The sequence below is a fragment of the Eleutherodactylus coqui genome, chromosome 9 (assembly GCF_035609145.1).
Source record: "Eleutherodactylus coqui strain aEleCoq1 chromosome 9, aEleCoq1.hap1, whole genome shotgun sequence".
Classification (NCBI taxonomy): domain Eukaryota; kingdom Metazoa; phylum Chordata; class Amphibia; order Anura; family Eleutherodactylidae; genus Eleutherodactylus; species Eleutherodactylus coqui.
The window spans coordinates 174,019,507-174,038,719 of record NC_089845.1 but is presented as its reverse complement, the minus strand read 5'-3'; the positions used below and the strand labels follow the sequence as shown (position 1 = coordinate 174,038,719).

Here is a 19,213-nt window from a genome sequence, read left to right as displayed (position 1 = left end):
GCGCTATCCAATGGATAGCGCCGATCGCAAAAAAGTAAATAAAAGTGCTTGAAAAGTAAAAGATTCAGCTGCCCTGATGGATTGGATCCATCAGGGCAGCTGAAAATACTCACCCAGGTTCCCCGATGTCTGCCGCAGAGAAAGGATCCTCCGATACCCGGCGCGGCTTTTCTGCGCATGCGCGCCAGACGAATGACGTCACGCGCATGCACAGAAGAATGGGAACCCCGGGGAGTTTAAAATCTCCTGGTTCCCGACTCCTGAAGGTAGCTGGGAACCAGGAGATGTTCCCAGGAGATGTCCAGTGGATAGCGGCGATCGCGAAAAAGTTTTAAAAAAGTAAAAATCAGCTTAATTTCACCTCCCCTCATGGATCGGATCCATGAGGGGAGGGGAAAATGCTCACCCCCGGTCCTTAGCGGCGTCCCGGTCTTCCGGGACCTGAGTCCCCTTCTGTGCATGCGCGCCCGATGATTGACATCGAGCGCGTGCACAGAGGGGCTCAGGATCCTGGAAATTTAAAATCCCTCTGCTCCTGGCTGCCATGTGTAGCCAGGAGCACAGGGATGTCACTGCAAAGATGATCACTGTTATCCAATGGATAGCAGAGATCATTTAAAGTAAAAAAAAAAAGTGTAAAAAAGTAATTAAAAAAAGGGTAAAAAAGTAAAAAAAAAGTGTAAAAAAGTAAAAAAAAAGTGTAAAAAAGTAATTAAAAAAAGGGTAAAAAAGTTAAAAAGAAAAGTTTAAAACGCTTACATTTCATCTCCCCTCACGCATATCCGTGAGGGAGGATGAAATTACGTACCTAAGGCCCCCGGATTTATCCGCGGACCTTACCACAGCTTCTGCGCACGCGGCCGATGCCAAAGCGGCGGACGTATGTGCAAAAGCCCTGGATTGCCAGGATAACTTAAAATCTCCCTGCTCTTGGCTACAAAACTTAGCCGAGAGCCTGCAGATGTCACGGGGGGGCCGCGGTGAGCGGTTCCTGATCACGTGTTTGCCGTTGTCCATTGGATAACGGTGGTCACGTAAAAGTTTAAAAAAAAAAGTTAGTTTCATCTCCCCTCACCGATGCGATCAGTGAGGGGAGATGAAACTTTTTACCGGAGGCCTCCGTATTTGCACCCCGGCGCGATCTTCCTCCGTAAACTTTCCCGGATTCTGCACATGCGACTGCCGGCAAAACACCGGACACATGCGCAGGAGGCGGGGAGCCCATGAAGCTTAAAATCTCCTTGCTCCCAGCTCGCCGAGAGCCCGGAGCAGTGACGGGTGTCCTCGTTGAGCGATCCCTGGTCATGTAATAAAAAAGTAGCGATCTAACATAGGCCGGTCTCACATGACCGGATAGGAATTACAGATTCTGCATGCGTCTGATCGGCGCTAATACGCAGATCAATTGTTTCCGACCTCACATTAGTGGGTCGGAATTGAGTAATCCACTCGCAGAAAAGAGAACGCAGCAGGCTCTATTTTACCGCAGCATAGAGCCCATTGTGCTCCATGGTCGCGGATATACCGGCAGCCCATACGCAACTACGTTGTATACGGGCTGCGGGTACCTGTGTCCTCGCTAAGCGACGGTGCGGGAAATACAAACAAAAAAAGAAATATACTGCGCATGACCGCCCGTGTGAGTAGGCAGTTATGCGCAGTACATTACGCGGCCGTACGCAGGGTCACAGCCGGGCTCACAGATGGGATCCGCTGCGGGCCTCCGCAAGCGGATTCCACCTATGGCTGCGTGAGCCCGGCGTTATTCAGACCGCTACCTGTAATCCGTAATTTACAAGAAGCCCCGGGAACGCTCGCCTTCATGCAGCTCCAGCAGCAGCTTGTTGGGCGCCTTCTGTGCGAGACCGCCGCACCGCAGTAAGATTACAGAGCCTCAGAGAGGGCCACTTTTTACACCCCATCCCCGCCGCTGAGGTCATGAAATACCCCCAAAAATACATGAGAGGAGGGTGATACATGGTTTTCTTGCCCCATGTGCCCAACCAGCCCCTGTATTACCCCTGTCTTCAGACATAAAACGCAGCGAATTTGTAAAGGGGTCTAGTTTTTAAAATGGGGTCATTTGTGGGGGTTCTCTATCGTTTTGGCCGCTCCAGGGCTCTACAAGTGGGCAATGGGGCCTGGAATTTATTCAGTTGTACCCTGAAATCCAACGGGTGCTCCTTCCATTATAGGCCTAGCCATGTTTCCTTTAAGTAGATTAGGGCCGCAATGGGTATGTTTCTGAACACGGGACAAATGGGGGGATCCACTGTGGGGTGAAAGTCTTCATTCCTATGTACATTGTACAAAAAAAACAGTTTTTAAATTGACACAATTGCCAAAAAAATGAAAATCGTATTTTTTTTCCTTCTGCTTGGCTTAGATTCATTCAAAAACTGTGAAGTCAAAAAAGTCATCGTACCCCTAGATAAATTCGTTAAGGGGTCTACTTTTCAAAATGGGGTCACTTGTGGGGGTTTTCCATCTTTTTGGTCACTCAATGGCTCTACAAGTGGGCAATGAGGACTAAATCTCCTTCAAGCAAAATTTCTGTCCGAAAGCCCCATTGTGCATACAGACGTAATACTAGGGCCACAATGGGTATGTTTCTGAGCACGGGACAAACAGGGGGATCCTTTTTGGGTGCAAATCTTTATTCATATATGTGTTGTACAAAAAAACTGCTTTTGAAATGACAGAATTACGAAAAAAATGAAAATCGTAATTTTTTTTCCTTCGGCTTGGCTTAGATTCATTCAAAAACTGTGAAGTCAAAAAAGTCATCGTACCCCTAGATCAATTCGTTAAGGGGTCTACTTTTCAAAATGGGGTCACTTGTGGGGGTTCTCCATCGTTTTGGTCACTCAATGGCTCTACAAGTGGGCAATGGGGACTAAATCTCCTTCAAGCAAAATTTCTGTTCCGAAAGCCACTGGTTTCTCCTTTCATTTTGGGCCCCATTGTGCATCCAGACGTAAGATTAGGGCCACAATGGGTATGTTTCTGAGCACGGGACAAACAGGGGGATCCATTCTGGGGTGCAAATCCTCATTTTCATGTGTATTATAGAAAAAAGTCCTGTCTTTAAAATGACATATTTGCAAAAATATGAAATTTTAGTTTTTCTCTTCTAAATTGCATTGACTCCTGAAAAAAAACTGTGGGGTTAAAATACTCATGACCCCCCTCAGTGAATACGTTAAGGGGTGTAGTTTATAAAATGGGGTCACTTGTGGGGGTATCTATCATTTTGACTCCTATGAGCCTTTCCAGTCTTGGCTTGGTGTAGGAAAACAAAGTGTTCCTCAAAATGCTGAAAAGTACTGTTAAATTTGTACGTCTCCTAAATGGTTAAAAAAACACGAAAATTTTTCCAATGTGCGCCCAAAATAAAGTAAACGGATGGAAATATATATCTTAGCAAAAATTTCTATATTATGTTTGCCCATATTTGAGATATTGCAGTTGGAAATGTGAAAAAAATGACGATTTTTTTCAAAATTTTCCCAATTTTGGCGCTTTTAATAAATAAACACAAATTCTATCGGTCTTTTTTTTCCGCCTAAATGAAGTACAACATGTGGTGAATAAACAATGTCAGAATCGCTTGGATATGCAAAACCTTTCTGGTGTTTTTCCATGTTAAAGTGACACATGTCAGATTTGCAAAATTTGGCCTGGTCATTAAGGCGCAAACAGGCTTGGTCACTAAGGGGTTAATGCTCTACTACTAGCCACACTCTAAACACCGCGCCCCTGCCGATGTGCCTATTGTGGAGGCGTCCCTTTGGCCCTCGCTCAGTTCATATCTGCTAGCCACGTAGAAGGGTTCCCTCCCTACACAGCAGGCCTGTTGTCTCTCCTGGTGTGCACAGCTGTTGGAAGGTTGAGGCCTGTCCCCACTTACAGTTCTGCTGTGTGGGAGTCTCAGGCTAGTCCAAGGTCAGGGACGCAACTCTCTACCACAGTTCCTCAGATCTTTATCGTGGTGCTGATGGGGCTGTAGCCCGGACGTTGCCTCTCTTCCAGCTTTGGACTGGCTTTGTTCAGTGGCCTCCGGTCTCTCTCTAGCACCAGCTCCTCCGCAGGCTATGCACCTCCTGTGGCTCCCAGCAGCACCTCTGCTTGCTAACACAGTCCAGTCATGTACTCTACCTTCGCTCAGTCCTGGGGAACTCAGTGGCACAGTAAGAAATGTCCTTTATAGAGAGTGCCCGAGGTGCCCAGGACGTTTTGTCTCCTCGGGGGGCAGAGCACAGCTTTCTCCCCTTCACTGCTCCTCCCTGTCTTGTCTGGCAGGGCAGGGTGGGGGTTATTGTGGCCACACATCAGAGTGGTTAGGAGACTATTTCAGTAGTGAGAGGGTAGCAGGGCACTGCTGTCCTCTCTTATGGCCCTTTAAGAAGTGAGCCAGCCATGTGCTCACACCCTGCAGGGGGTGCCGCTCCTAGAGAGGATAGTGCCATGTGTGCCGCACAGAAGGAGCCAGAGATGCCATCAACCACGAATGGCCGAAGGAGGAGGAGGTGGTCATAACAATATCAGTAGTGCATGTTGCGTGTTTGGTTTTGGGGAAACAATCAGCAAGGATGTTGGAGGTGCTGTCTGCCGGGCTGCACTGGGGTGGGCGGTTGGCTACGTCTGATGTTCATGATTTTCTCCACGTCGTGTTTTGCAGGAAAGGCTCGTCCTCTCCGTTTTACCTCGATTTGTTGTACTTGAAATGATCAACGACATGACCAATGTAGAAGACGAGCACCTGCAGCACCAGTTCCACAAGATCTACATCCACCGCTACGAGAACGTCAGGTAAGATGCCGACCCTCCAAGCTTTGGGTGGGTTTGGCTCACTTGGGCAGCAGAGCTTGGGGCATCCTCACGGGAGTGCAGGGACTCTCCAGGTCGCGTCTCTGGAGTCGCCTTGCAAGTGCTATTTTCTAAATCAATAAATAGCAGAGTCGATGCAACACGATAAGACGGTCGCTGCGCGATCCGAAGACAAGAAATGCGTCAGAATCACCAGAGTGAACAACAAGCCCATTCAGAAATGGAAGAACCGGAGAACCGGCCGGTCCAAATAATGAGGCGACCAGATACCTTTCACGTCCTCTGACTGTGGCTTCCTCAGTTCATTTACAGCCACTGCTCCATGCAGGTGGAGTGACTCTGCCACGGGAAGTCATGCGAGTGCCCCCCCCCCCTATCCGATGAAACTAGCGGCACCTCTTGTTGTGGGGGAGGAGCCAAAAGAGAATGACACAGGCCAAAAGTATATATATTGGAATGTTTCCTTAACTTCATGAGTCAAATCTCACTAATTTTGGGGTGAGAAAAACGAATCTGACAAAGACAATCTTCTCTTAGCTGTGGTCTCTGTGTTCTCTTAGCTGTGGTCTCTGTCTTCTCTTGGCTGTGGTCTCTGTCTTCTCTTGGCTGTGGTCTCTGTCTTCTCTTGGCTGTGGTCTCTGTCTTCTTCTGGCTGTGGTCTCTGTCTTCTTCTGGCTGTGGTCTCTGTCTTCTCTTGGCTGTGGTCTCTGTCTTCTCTTGGCTGTGGTCTCTGTTTTCTTCTGGCTGTGGTCTCTGTCTTCTTCTGGCTGTGGTCTCTGTCTTCTTCTGGCTGTGGTCTCTGTCTTCTCTTGGCTGTGGTCTCTGTCTTCTCGTGGCTGTGGTCTCTGTCTTCTCGTGGCTGTGGTCTCTGTCTTCTCTTGGCTGTGGTCTCTGTCTTCTCTTGGCTGTGGTCTCTGTCTTCTCTTGGCTGTGGTCTCTGTCTTCTTCTGGCTGTGGTCTCTGTCTTCTCTTGGCTGTGGTCTCTGTCTTCTCTTGGCTGTGGTCTCTGTCTTCTCTTGGCTGTGGTCTCTGTCTTCTTCTGGCTGTGGTCTGTCTTCTTCTGGCTGTGGTCTCTGTCTTCTCTTGGCTGTGGTCTCTGTCTTCTTCTGGCTGTGGTCTCTGTCTTCTTCTGGCTGTGGTCTCTGTCTTCTTCTGGCTGTGGTCTCAGTCTTCTCTTGGCTGTGGTCTCTGTCTTCTCTTGGCTGTGGTCTCTGTCTTCTCTTGGCTGTGGTCTCTGTCTTCTTCTGGCTGTGGTCTCTGTCTTCTCTTGGCTGTGGTCTCTGTCTTCTCTTGGCTGTGGTCTCTGTCTTCTCTTGGCTGTGGTCTCTGTCTTCTCTTGGCTGTGGTCTCTGTCTTCTCTTGGCTGTGGTCTCTGTCTTCTCTTGGCTGTGGTCTCTGTCTTCTCGTGGCTGTGGTCTCTGTCTTCTCGTGGCTGTGGTCTCTGTCTTCTCGTGGCTGTAGTCTCTGTCTTCTTCTGGCTGTGGTCTCTGTCTTCTTCTGGCTGTGGTCTCTGTCTTCTTCTGGCTGTGGTCTCAGTCTTCTCTTGGCTGTGGTCTCTGTCTTCTCTTGGCTGTGGTCTCTGTCTTCTCTTGGCTGTGGTCTCTGTCTTCTTCTGGCTGTGGTCTCTGTCTTCTCTTGGCTGTGGTCTCTGTCTTCTCTTGGCTGTGGTCTCTGTCTTCTCTTGGCTGTGGTCTCTGTCTTCTCTTGGCTGTGGTCTCTGTCTTCTCTTGGCTGTGGTCTCTGTCTTCTCTTGGCTGTGGTCTCTGTCTTCTTCTGGCTGTGGTCTCTGTCTTCTTCTGGCTGTGGTCTCTGTCTTCTCTTGGCTGTGGCCTCTGTCTTCTCTTGGCTGTGGCCTCTGTCTTCTCTTGGCTGTGGCCTCTGTCTTCTCTTGGCTGTGGCCTCTGTCTTCTTCTGGCTGTGGCTCTGTCTTCTCTTGGCTGTGGCCTCTGTCTTCTCTTGGCTGTGGCCTCTGTCTTCTTCTGGCTGTGGCTCTGTCTTCTCTTGGCTGTGGCCTCTGTCTTCTCTTGGCTGTGGCCTCTGTCTTCTCTTGGCTGTGGCCTCTGTCTTCTCTTGGCTGTGGTCTCTGTCTTCTCGTGACTGTGGTCTCTGTCTTCTCGTGACTGTGGTCTCTGTCTTCTCGTGGGTGTGGTCTCTGTCTTCTCTTGGCTGTGGTCTCTGTCTTCTCTTGGCTGTGGTCTCTGTCTTCTCTTGGCTGTGGTCTCTGTCTTCTCGTGGCTGTGGTCTCTGTCTTCTCGTGGCTGTGGTCTCTGTCTTCTTGTGGCTGTGGCCTCTGTGATATAACCGGTGAGAGGAAGTGATTTTAACGGATTAGGAGAGAATGATACATTTTAATTCCATATGCGAACACTGAATGTGCATTTGACATGTTCTTTAATGCCAGTTACATTCTAAGAGTTGTACATTGCTGTTTCGGTGTGAAGAGAATCTTGTGGGGACCTCATGAGATCGGTTTCTTTTGGCTTGCCTCTTGGGTTCTTCTTTTTCCACACTTTCCTCATTTTCTCCTTCTCCTGATAATCTTGGGGTGGAGTAGGAACTGGTAAACTATCTGAATGTGGAATAGGACAAATAGCAGATGGAAGATTCAGGTATTGTTCCTGTTTTCTTCTTTATAGGTGGAGTCAAGCAGATATAGCCGCCATCTGTATGGCTTGTAGCCGTCATCTGTATGGCTTGTAGCCGTCATCTGTATGGCTTGTAGCCGTCATCTGTATGGCTTGTAGCCGTCATCTGTATGGCTTGTAGCCGTCATCTGTATGGCTTGTAGCCGTCATCTGTATGGCTTGTAGCCGTCATCTGTATGGCTTGTAGCCGTCATCTGTATGGCTTGTAGCCGTCATCTGTATGGCTTGTAGCTGTCATCTGTATGGCTTGTAGGCGTCATCTGTATGGCTTGTAGGCGTCATCTGTATGGCTTGTAGGCTCCCATAGGCGCAGCAAAGGCCACAGATCATTTTTTATTGTTTGAGTTTACTGAACAAGAGTTGTAACATATGTGGAGCCGATGACTCATCCGGGTCCCCGACCTTCAGACCACAATAATGGTGATAGGCGGTCCAGATTGTGTCTCTGTGACGAAAATGTTATTTCACCACAAATGTAACAGAAATTATTCACTAAATTTACACATTTTTGTGGCATTTTGATGTAGTGAATTTTTACACTTCCAAAGTACAAAACCAGAAATTCTGAAAAAAGGAAAACAGAAACATGAAGCTCCGTCATAGAACATGTATTCTGTTTATAAGCTACGGACATGGAGAACGCTGTGTTCTGTCCGCTGAGAGGTGCGACAACCCTCCCCCCCCTCCCCCCCCCCCCCAAAAAAAGTCCCACAAATAGAAATGTAAACTCTAACAAATGACGTCACTGTATCTCTAAAGCGAGAGCTGATCGGACATTGTTATGGGGATTTCTGAACTCAGCAGATGGAAATACATAAGAATACGCTAATATTGAGCCTGAAACAAAATCATCGTTGGGCAGTGAAACTACTAACCACCACTTGTCCGCCCAATCCGTGTGTCACGTGTGAGTCACATGCAGAGCCTGACCGCACCTGTAATGTCAGTTACTGGCTCTTAGCTCCACCTCCTGATCACATGACGGTGACATCATCACAGATCCTTTATGCTTGTGTACTGAATGAGGGATTATGGGTGGACTACATTCCCCACAAACCCCTGTGGCCTCAGTTGCTATGGATACAGCAGTATTCAGTCCGGAAATTTGTAGCTGGTTTTCAGACTGCTGCACACCTCCAATAAATAACACCTCACAAATTTACACATACCGGCTCTTAGCCCCGCCCCCTGATCACATGACTGTGACGTCACCACAGGTCCTTTACACATACATGGCTGGCTGTGCATATTGACCAACAACATTGGAGCATCGTCGTTCCCCGCTATCTTCACGTCTCCTGACCGTTATATGATGTAATCTCCAGTGCTAATGCCGCCAGCACCGGTCCAGCCTTCATCTAATCGTCAGCCGTTGTCCAGTGGTGAGACTAACCGTCGCTGTCGTGCAAACATGTCAACACAGGGGGGTTCAACGCTGCCTGAAGCTAATGCAGCTTACATACACAGTGACAAAGCACGACGTTACCGCAGCCACCAGCTCATAAAACACATGCAGTTCATATGCGAAAGCAATGTAGCAGAGCTGTGTGTGTGTGTGCGACATGCATGTAGCTGAGCTGTGTGTTTGTGTGTGTGTGAGACATGCACATAGCAGAGCTGTGTATGTGTGTGTGACATGCACATAGCAGAGCTGTGTATGTGTGTGTGACATGCACATAGCAGAGCTGTGTATGTGTGTGTGACATGCACATAGCAGAGCTGTGTATGTGTGTGTGACATGCACATAGCAGAGCTGTGTATGTGTGTGTGACATGCACATAGCAGAGCTGTGTGTGTTTGACATGCACGTAGCAGAGCTGTGTGTGGGTGGGTGAGATGCACATAGAAGAGCTGTGTGTGTTTGTGTGTGACATGCATGTACTAGAGCTGTGCGTGTGTGTGACATGCACGTAGCAAAGCTGTGTGTGTGTGACATGCATGTAGCAGAGCTGTGTGTGGGTGGGTGACATGCACATAGAAGAGCTGTGTGTGTGTGACATGCATGTAGCAGAGCTGTGTGTGTGTGTGACATGCACGTATCAGAGCTGTGTGTGTGTGTGACATGCACATAGCAGAGCTGTGTGTGTAACCTGTGTATAGAAGAGCTGTGCATGTGATGTGCACGTAGCAGAGCTGTGTGTGTAACGTGTGTATAGCAGAGCTGTTTGTATGATATGCATGTAGTAGAGCTGTGTGTGTGTGTGTGTGTGTGACGTGCATGTAGCAGAGGGGAGTGTGTGTGTGTGACGTGCGTGTAGTAATAGATTCCCCGCTTCTTACGGCAGGGCATTTAAAAGTTGCTTCTGGCCAGAAGGACCTTTTAAGTGTCCCGCTGTTAACTCCTTAGTCTCCGCGGGATGAGGGGATTCCCTGAGGGATCTGTTAAAGGGGTTGTCCCGCGCCGAAACGTTTTTGTTTTTTTTTTTCAATAGCCCCCCCGTTCGGCGCGAGACAAACCCGATGCAGGGGTTAAACAAGAAAACCGCACAGCGCTTACGTGAATCCCCGCGCTCCGGTGACTTCTTACTTACCTGGTGAAGATGGCCGCCGGGATCTTCTCCCTCGGTGGACCGCAGGTCTTCTCCCATGGTGCACCGTGGGCTCTGTGCGGTCCATTGCCGATTCCAGCCTCCTGATTGGCTGGAATCGGCACGTGACGGGGCGGAGCTACAAGGAGCCGCTCTCCGGCACGAGCGGCCCCATTCAGAAGGGAGAAGACCGGACTGCGCAAGCGCGTCTAATCGGGCGATTAGACGCTGAAAATTAGATGGCACCATGGAGACGAGGACGCCAGCAACAGAGCAGGTAAGTGTATAACTTCTGTATGGCTCATAATTAATGCACGATGTATATTACAAAGTGCATTAATATGGCCATACAGAAGTGCTGAGCCCCACTTGGTGCCGTGGGACAACCCCTTTAATACCCGCAGGGAGTCTGCTCATCACTGAACACTGTGACAACAGCGGGAGTGAAAGAATTCCCTGTCACAGAGGACCGCTATGCCATCCCACTGCTTTCAATGGGGCCAGCGCTGCTGCCACCCCACTGAAAGCAATGGGAGGAAGGCAACCCCCGCAGGGATTTTCGGGTGGGTGGGGCTTGAAATATAAACTCTGCCCCAAAAATAACCCCTAGCCGCTTCAAAAAAAATACATCATCTAAAAGCGCTGCCCGGCGGCTTGTTCTCTCCCCGGCACTGTTCTTCGTTTCTTCTGGCCGGGGATTGAAACATTCCCGCCTCCTGGAAGCGCTGCCTCTGATTGGCTGAGCGCTGTCGCAGGGGACCTTCGTTGAGCAGCTGCTCCACTGCACAGGCATGGCTCCACGCACTGTTTAGGTAAGTTCTACAAAGCATTATCTGCACCCAAAAATGTTACCAATAAAACGTAAAAAACACCCCTCCTACGGCCGCCGGAAAATGAAGTCAGGGCTTCGAAATAGGGGAGAGGAAAATCCCCTAAAACTCGTTGCGTCTTCTGGGCCAAAATAGGCCGTCACTAAGGGGTTAAAGGAATGATCCCAAAATCTCAAGTTACCCCCTTATCCAAAAGACAGGGGTTACTTTATATTCGATGGGGGTCTTATAAACCCCCACCTATCCCAAGAATGAGGGTCCAGCCCCCTCTTATTGTCATTGCAGCGCCGCTCATCTCAGTGACGGAACTAGGCGCCCCCCAGGGTGGAGGAGGTGGGACCCCTGAGACATGGGATAGGGAATAGCTTTAGGTTAATCAGATAAGTGCCCGATAGCTGGTGGTCTGACTGCTGGGACCCCCAGTGATCCCAAGAGCTGCGCCTCCGTTCGCTGGTATGGGGCAGGCGGAGTCTCCCACAGAAGTGAATGGAGTGACGGTCACACATGCACACTGCCTCTCCACTCATAGCGGCATCCGGGGTCCCAGCAGTCGGCCCCCCAACAATCACACCGTTATGCCCTCTGCTTTGGATAGGCAGCAAGTGTCCTTGGAGGTAAAACCCATCTAAGCAGAACGCAGAGTGAGAGCGCCGCACTATTCCGTCGCCCCATAGAGGTATATATCCTCCTCGTTCTGGGGGTGCTGGCGCAGAGTTATGGGGGGCTCGATTTATCACCTCTCCTTTGGGGGTAAATATACCTGCAGGGAACCGCTCGGATGAAAGATTGAGCTGTGACAAATGACAAACCCCGTTCTGCTACCCCTCCCTGTGGCTGGCTGTGCTGAGTCACAAACTGGGCTCTGCTACCGACAAACCCGGCTCTACTACCCCTCACTCTGCTGAATTACAAACCTGGCTCTCTTACCCACCGTTGTGCTGAATGACAAACCCGACTCCGCTACACTCGCTGTGCTGAATAGCAAACCCAGCTCTACTAGCCCTCACTGTGCTGAATGACAAACCCGACTCCGCTACCCTCGCTGTGCTGAATGACAAACCCGACTCCGCTACCCTCGCTGTGCTGAATGACAAACCCGACTCCGCTACCCTCGCTGTGCTGAATGACAAACCCGACTCTGCTACCCTCGCTGTGCTGAATGACAAACCCGGCTCTGCTACCCTCGCTGTGCTGAATGACAAACCCGGCTCTGCTACCCTCGCTGTGCTGAATGACGCACCCGGCTCTGCTGCCCTCGCTGTGCTGAAGGACACACCCGACTCCGCTACCCTCACTGTGCTGAATGACAAACCCGGCTCTGCTACCCTCGCTGTGCTGAATGACGCACCCGGCTCTGCTGCCCTCGCTGTGCTGAATGACAAACCCGACTCCGCTAACCTCGCTGTGCTGAATGACAAACCCGACTCCGCTACCCTCGCTGTGCTGAATAGCAAACCCAGCTCTACTAGCCCTCACTGTGCTGAATGACAAACCCGACTCCGCTACCCTCGCTGTGCTGAATGACAAACCCGACTCCGCTACCCTCGCTGTGCTGAATGACACACCCGACTCCGCTACCCTCGCTGTGCTGAATGACACACCCGACTCCGCTACCCTCGCTGTGCTGAATGACACATCCGGCTCTGCTACCCTCGCTGTGCTGAATGACACACCCGGCTCCGCTACCCTCGCTGTGCTGAATGACACACCCGGCTCTGCTACCCTCGCTGTGCTGAATGACACACCCGACTCCGCTACCCTCGCTGTGCTGAATGACACACCCGACTCCGCTACCCTCGCTGTGCTGAATGACACACCCGGCTCCGCTACCCTCGCTGTGCTGAATGACACACCCGGCTCTGCTACCCTCGCTGTGCTGAATGACACACCCGACTCTGCTACCCTCGCTGTGCTGAATGACACACCCGGCTCCGCTACCCTCGCTGTGCTGAATGACACACCCGGCTCTGCTACCCTTGCTGTGCTGAATGACACACCCGGCTCTGCTACCCTCGCTGTGCTGAATGACACACCCGGCTCCGCTACCCTCGCTGTGCTGAATGACACACCCGGCTCTGCTACCCTTGCTGTGTTGAATGACACACCCGGCTCCGCTACCCTCGCTGTGCTGAATGACAAACCCGACTCCGCTACCCTCGCTGTGCTGAATGACACACCCGACTCTGCTACCCTCGCTGTGCTGAATGACACACCCGGCTCTGCTACCCTCGCTGTGCTGAATGACACACCCGACTCCGCTACCCTCGCTGTGCTGAATGACACACCCGGCTCCGCTACCCTTGCTGTGCTGAATGACACACCCGGCTCCGCTACCCTCGCTGTGCTGAATGACACACCCGGCTCTGCTACCCTCGCTGTGCTGAATGACACACCCGGCTCTGCTACCCTCGCTGTGCTGAATGACACACCCGGCTCCGCTACCCTCGCTGTGCTGAATGACACACCCGGCTCTGCTACCCTCGCTGTGCTGAATGACACACCCGGCTCCGCTACCCTCGCTGTGCTGAATGACACACCCGGCTCTGCTACCCTCGCTGTGCTGAATGACACACCCGGCTCTGCTACCCTCGCTGTGCTGAATGACACACCCGGCTCTGCTACCCTCGCTGTGCTGAATGACACACCCGGCTCTGCTACCCTCGCTGTGCTGAATGACACACCCGGCTCTGCTACCCCCGCTGTGACCCGCTGGACCGGATTGCTGTAGTCTTATCGGTATTATATACGTCGCAGATAATCTTCTTGATTTTACAGTTAAATCCGCTCCTTTTGAGTATTTTTCGTGCTCCTGGCGGCAGAGCAGATGGCGCTGGGAAGGAGCGCCGCCGTCTTCCCCCGGTTATTGGAAACATGAAATAACGAGTCTATTTATAAATATTAATGCCGCAGATTTCATTAACCCTTCAGGAGACTCAGAGGCCCGCTGTAGGCGGAGCGCTGCCATGTAGCACATCTGTGAATACCTTCCATAGGCGGTTGTCATGTCACCACCCCCCATAGAATCTACGGGGGGTTGCAGAGGAGCAGCCGCCACCATCAGCAACCAATCACAGCACAGCTTTTATATCTTACCCTGCTGAGGTGAAAGCTGCATTCTGATTGGTTGCTACAGGTGACAGATATGTTCTATTAGACAGCTAGTGCGGTTCCGGGCTGGATGTTTACAAGGTTGTTCCCCGTGACCCCCAATATGAGACCCCAAAACTCTCAAATACAGCAACTCCAAAGGTTTCATGGCTCAACATGGGGACTGTTCTCCCCTGGGAGGGGTCAGTGTGGCCCCCTTTGCCCCCCCCCCCCCCCGATTGGTCAGTGTGGCCCCCTTTGCCCCCCCCCCCCCCCCCCGATTGGTCAGTGTGCCCCCTTTGTGATGTCATTGCGGCCCCCTTAGCCCCCCTCTGTGATGTCATTGCGGCCCCCCTTTGCCCCCCCCTCTGTGATGTCATTGCGGCCCCCTGTTTTGCCAAGTTAAAAGACAACAAGTTGGGATACGGCTTCAAAGAAGGACAGACAGGTTGATGCAACTCAATGTTATTGTATAAAATAAGTGATCGTTAAACTAAGTTACATGAAATCGGTGATACGGCTCGCGTTTATAATATCACCCCGGGAGATACATGAACACATTCACCCTACCTAGGAATATACATCCCAAACACATCATCTGTCTGGAAACATCAACTGCAGGAAGAAGCAGCGGAAGACAGAGAACCAATCTCATCTGTAGGAGCCTTCCATAACATCATCTGCCAGGACATCAGCTGGAGAAGGGGGCAGCGGAAGACAGAGAACCAATCCTATCTGTAGGAGCCTTCCATAACATCATCTGTCTGGTCATCAGCTGGAGAAGGGGGCAGCAGAAGACAGAGAACCAATCCCATCTGTAGGAGCCTTCCGTAACATCATCTGCCAGGACATCAGCTGGAGAAGGGGGCAGCGGAAGACAGAGAACCAATCCTATCTGTAGGAGCCGTAACATCATCTGTCTGGACATCACCTGGAGAAGAGGGCAGCAGAACACAGAGAACCAATTCCATCATGTAGGAGCCTTCCGTAACATCAGCTGGAGAAGGGGGCAGCAGAAGACAGAGAACCAATCCCATCTGTAGGAGCCTTCCGTAACATCATCTGTCTGGTCATCAGCTGGAGAAGCGAGTAGTGGAAAACAGAGAACCAATCCCATCTGTAGGAGCCTTCCTTGACATCAGCTGGAGAAGGGGGCAGCAGAAGACAGAGCACCAATCCCATCTGTAGGAGCCGTAAGATCATCTGTCTGGACATCCACTGGAGAAGTAGCAGCAGAAGACAGAGAACCCCTGGGAACTACACCATGAGAGGGCGCCCCCTACTCATGGGTCCACGGCTTCTGTCCTCCATGCATCAACCCCAATCTTTTATACACTCTAAACCAGCTTAGTCATCTACTATGTCCTGAGCTACATCTATGTAAAGAACAAAGGTTTGCTTCCCTGAAGGTATCACACATCCAGAGTGGCCACATTTAGAGTGTAATAAAGTCTGGTCAAACACGACCTTACTTCACACAATGGGGATGTTAGCACTGGATGAACCCGGCTCAACAGGTCTCTACCAGAGAGGTTCATAGTGCAGACAATGATATACTCATGGAGAATCTAATTATACAATCCTCATAATATAGATATTCATGGCGGCCTACAAATAGTCACGTTTATACATTTTCACCACACCCCCTTTGTCCACCTCTGTAGTGTCAGTGTAGCCCCCTTTGTCCCCCTCTGTAGTGTCAGTGTTGCCCCCTTTGTTCCTCTTGGAGGGATCAGTGTGGCCCCCTTTGCCCCCCTCGGAGGGGTCAGTGTCACCCCTTTAGTCACATACAGAGCCTGTAGTTTCTGCCACACATGTTGTAGCGGATCGCGGTGGACGGATGCAATGGCGGTTGGTACGGGGGGCATGTAGACTCTTATCACAAGGTGTGAGGTCCGGGGAAGGTGGAGGACGAAGAATAAGGTCACTGTTTTCACCACCTGCACGGCCGACCCTTCTGTTTGTAGGCGACGCCCACATCTGACATCATCATGATAATGGGGGGTCCTGGTGGGATTCCCTGTTCCTGCTGCGCCATACCTGTAGAGTTCGGTTACGAAATCCCAGGGATTGTTTCCTCGTGGATGAAGACAGACGGACACTTTCCTTGTTCCCTTTGGGGGGGGCGCTCAAACGCTACATGTAGACACGTGGGCTTCTCCTCCTTTCCCTCCCCCACATCCTGTGCCCGAAAGGTGGAAGGCGGCTTCATCACTAAGTACTGAAGGAAACCGTCGCTTCCCGTTAGTTTACATCTTCCCCAGTAGAGCGTCGCCGCGCTTTGTTGTCTGGTTTCAGGGCCGATAACAATGGTAATCGGTAGGGATAACAACGCAAACATTTGCGCAGTTCTCTGTTCGCTCTGATGGTGGACGGCCGGATGAGTGCCACTTCTAGATGCAATCTTTTTCCTTATGATTGGAGTACCGCTTACGAATTGTGTGCGCAGTGGGCGGAGCTTCACCAAACTTTGTTAGAAAATGATGCTGTGCAATAATAATGGACTGCAAAATGTGATAATCAAGAACACAAAACTAAAGTGACCCGAAAGTATCAGACCGGCAGCAGGTAGGGATGCAGGAGGAGTACCGTTTTATTCTTTCATCACAGCAGGAATAGCAGCAACGTGTCCTCATCCCTTCATCCACTGATCCCTACATTCCCTACATCCCCTTGTCTCCTCATCCCTACATCCCCCTCGTCCCTACACCCCCCGTCCCTACATCCCCCTCATCCCCTCATCCCTACCTCTCCTCATCCCTACAACCTGACATCCCCTCATTCCCACATCCACCTCATCCCTAGGTCCCCTTATCCTTACATCCCCTCATCCCACATCCCCTCGTCCCTACATTCCCCTCGTCCCCCACATCTCCCTCTCGTCCCCCACATCTCCCTCTCGTCCCCACATCTCCCTCTCGTCCCCCACATCTCCCTCTCGTCCCCACATCTCCCTCTCGTCCCCACATCTCCCTCTCGTCCCCACATCCCTTCGTCCCCACATCCCTACATGCTGCCGGTCTGATACTTTCTGGTTTGAGTTGAAGGTTTGAGGCTCCCGGACTGGCTATTGCATATGGTGGTCCGACCCGTTGTGGGATGACACCGGTGCTGCTGATGGAACTTGCTTGTTTTACTCTGGACACAAAACTAAAGTGACCAGATATTCCCAAGGTCAAAGCGGGACAGAGGGGTGTGGTCAGGGGCGGGGCTTACCACAATTTATGATTTTACCTCCGTTATAAAAAGTACAAGGCCGGTTCAAAAATGACTGGGAGCAAATTCTACAGCATTTCTGCATCAAAATACAGTCAAATCCGCACCATTGGTGCCCGCAGCTGATGTCCTACTGTGCGGCGCTCCCCCTCAACTTCTCCGTGGGCTTCCTGCTGTGAGCACTCTGTGGCTTCAGGTTCCCAGCGGCCTGTAGTTACCTCACCTGACCATCATCACCTGATCAGCAGCACTGCACCTGACCTGGCCACTGGGAACTGGAAGCCAGGGAGCGCTGACAGTGGGAAGCCTCCGGAGGGGGTAAGGGGGAGCGTCGTTTAGTATCAAATCAGCTGCGGATACCAATGGTGCGGATTTAACTGTATTGTTTGATACAGAAGTGCTGCAGAATCTTCCACAGCATTACCTCCACATGTAACATACTCTGCAATATGTGCAGAGTGGCTTCAGTAGTAATAGTGACCCCCAACACTGGCCCCCAGTAGTAATAGTAACCCCCATACTGGCCCCAGTAATAATAGTGACCCTCATAGTTGTCCGAGTAGTAATAGTGACCCCCCACAGTGGGCCCAGTAGTAATAGTGACCCCCCCACAGTGGGCCCAGTAGTAATAGTGACCCCCCCACAGTGGGCCCAGTAGTAATAGTGACCCCCCCCACAGTGGGCCCAGTAGTAATAGTGACCCCCCACAGTGGGCCTAGTAGTAATAGTGACCCCCCCCCCCCCCCACACACAGTGGCCACAGTAGTAATAGTGACCCCCAACAGTGGCCACAGTAGTAATAGTAACCCTCATAGTTGTCCGAGTAGGAATAGTGACCCCCACAGCGGCCCCAGTAGTAATAGTAACCCCCATACTGGCGCCAGTAATAATAGTGACCCTCATAGTTGTCCGAGTAGGAATAGTGACCCCCACAGTGGCCTCAGTAGTAACACTGACACCCACAGTGTCCTAAGTAATAATAGCGATTGCCGTCCACGATCGCCACATGTCTATGCAGAGCAGCAGTAAAGTCTGGAGCTAACATGTGACGACAATCCCCCCATGTATCGGGGTCTGATAACAGTGTGAACCCGTCGCCGTCTTTCACTCCTGCAGTAAGTGCATATTCTGCCCAATAAGACATATACCATCAGAACCTACATTAACTATAGGAGTAAATGGGTCGTACAGGTGGCAAAGTGCCCTTGTGCAAAGATCTACTGTGCAAGAATAAAGACATGTCCGCTGCCCCGTGCCAGTCTCTGATTCACCCAATGATCAGTGAATATACCCGCTGCCCTGTACCAGTCTCTGACACACCCAATGCTCACTGAATATGTCTGCTGCCCTGTCCCGGTCTCTGATTCACCCAATGCTCACTGAATATGTCCGCTGTCCTGTGCCAGTCTCTAATGCACCCAATGCTCCCTGAATATGTCCGCTGTCCTGTGCCAGTCTCTGACACGCCCAATGCTCACTGAGTATGTCCGCTGCCCCGTGCCAGTCTCTGATTCACCCAATGCTCACTGAATATGCCTGCTGCCCCGTACCAGTCTCTGACACGCCCAATGCCCACTGAATATGCCCGCTGCCCTGTACCAGTCTCTGACACACCCAATGCTCACTGAATATGCCTGCTGTCCTGTGCCGGTCTCTGATACAACCATTACTCATTGAATCTGCCCGCTGTCCTGTGCCGGTTTCTGGTACACACAATGCTCCCTGAATCTGCCCGCTGTCCTGTGCCAGTCTCCGACACGCCCAATGCTCACTGAGTATGTCCGCTGCCCTGTGCCAGTCTCTATTTTGATAGTTGTTTTATTGCACTTATATAATACACGTTGTGTTCTACTACAGTGGGGCTCATAACCTGCAGACTACTGGTTGCTCTTTAGCACCTTTACTTGTCCAGGTGGAGAAAAAAAAGACCTCAAAACAAGAAAAAGATCCCGTGTATGTCACTGGCCAGGAAGCAGTGATTGAGTCTTCCCCTCAGACCAGACCAATTTCTGGTTGGAAGGCAGCCTAGTGCCATAAAATCCTCCGCTATTACTCTTTCTACAGTTGGAAATTTGAC

The 19,213-nt window shown here is 51.0% G+C and overlaps 1 protein-coding gene across 1 annotated transcript in view; it reads left to right on the top strand.

Annotated features, from left to right (window-relative positions):
- Positions 1-19,213, top strand: part of ADCY8 (adenylate cyclase 8) — a 488,216-nt gene that overhangs the window by 269,360 nt on the left and 199,643 nt on the right. The window contains exon 3 of the mRNA XM_066578800.1: positions 4,682-4,812. Within this exon, the coding sequence (XP_066434897.1) occupies positions 4,682-4,812 (131 nt within the window). The remainder of the gene's footprint in view (positions 1-4,681; positions 4,813-19,213) is intronic.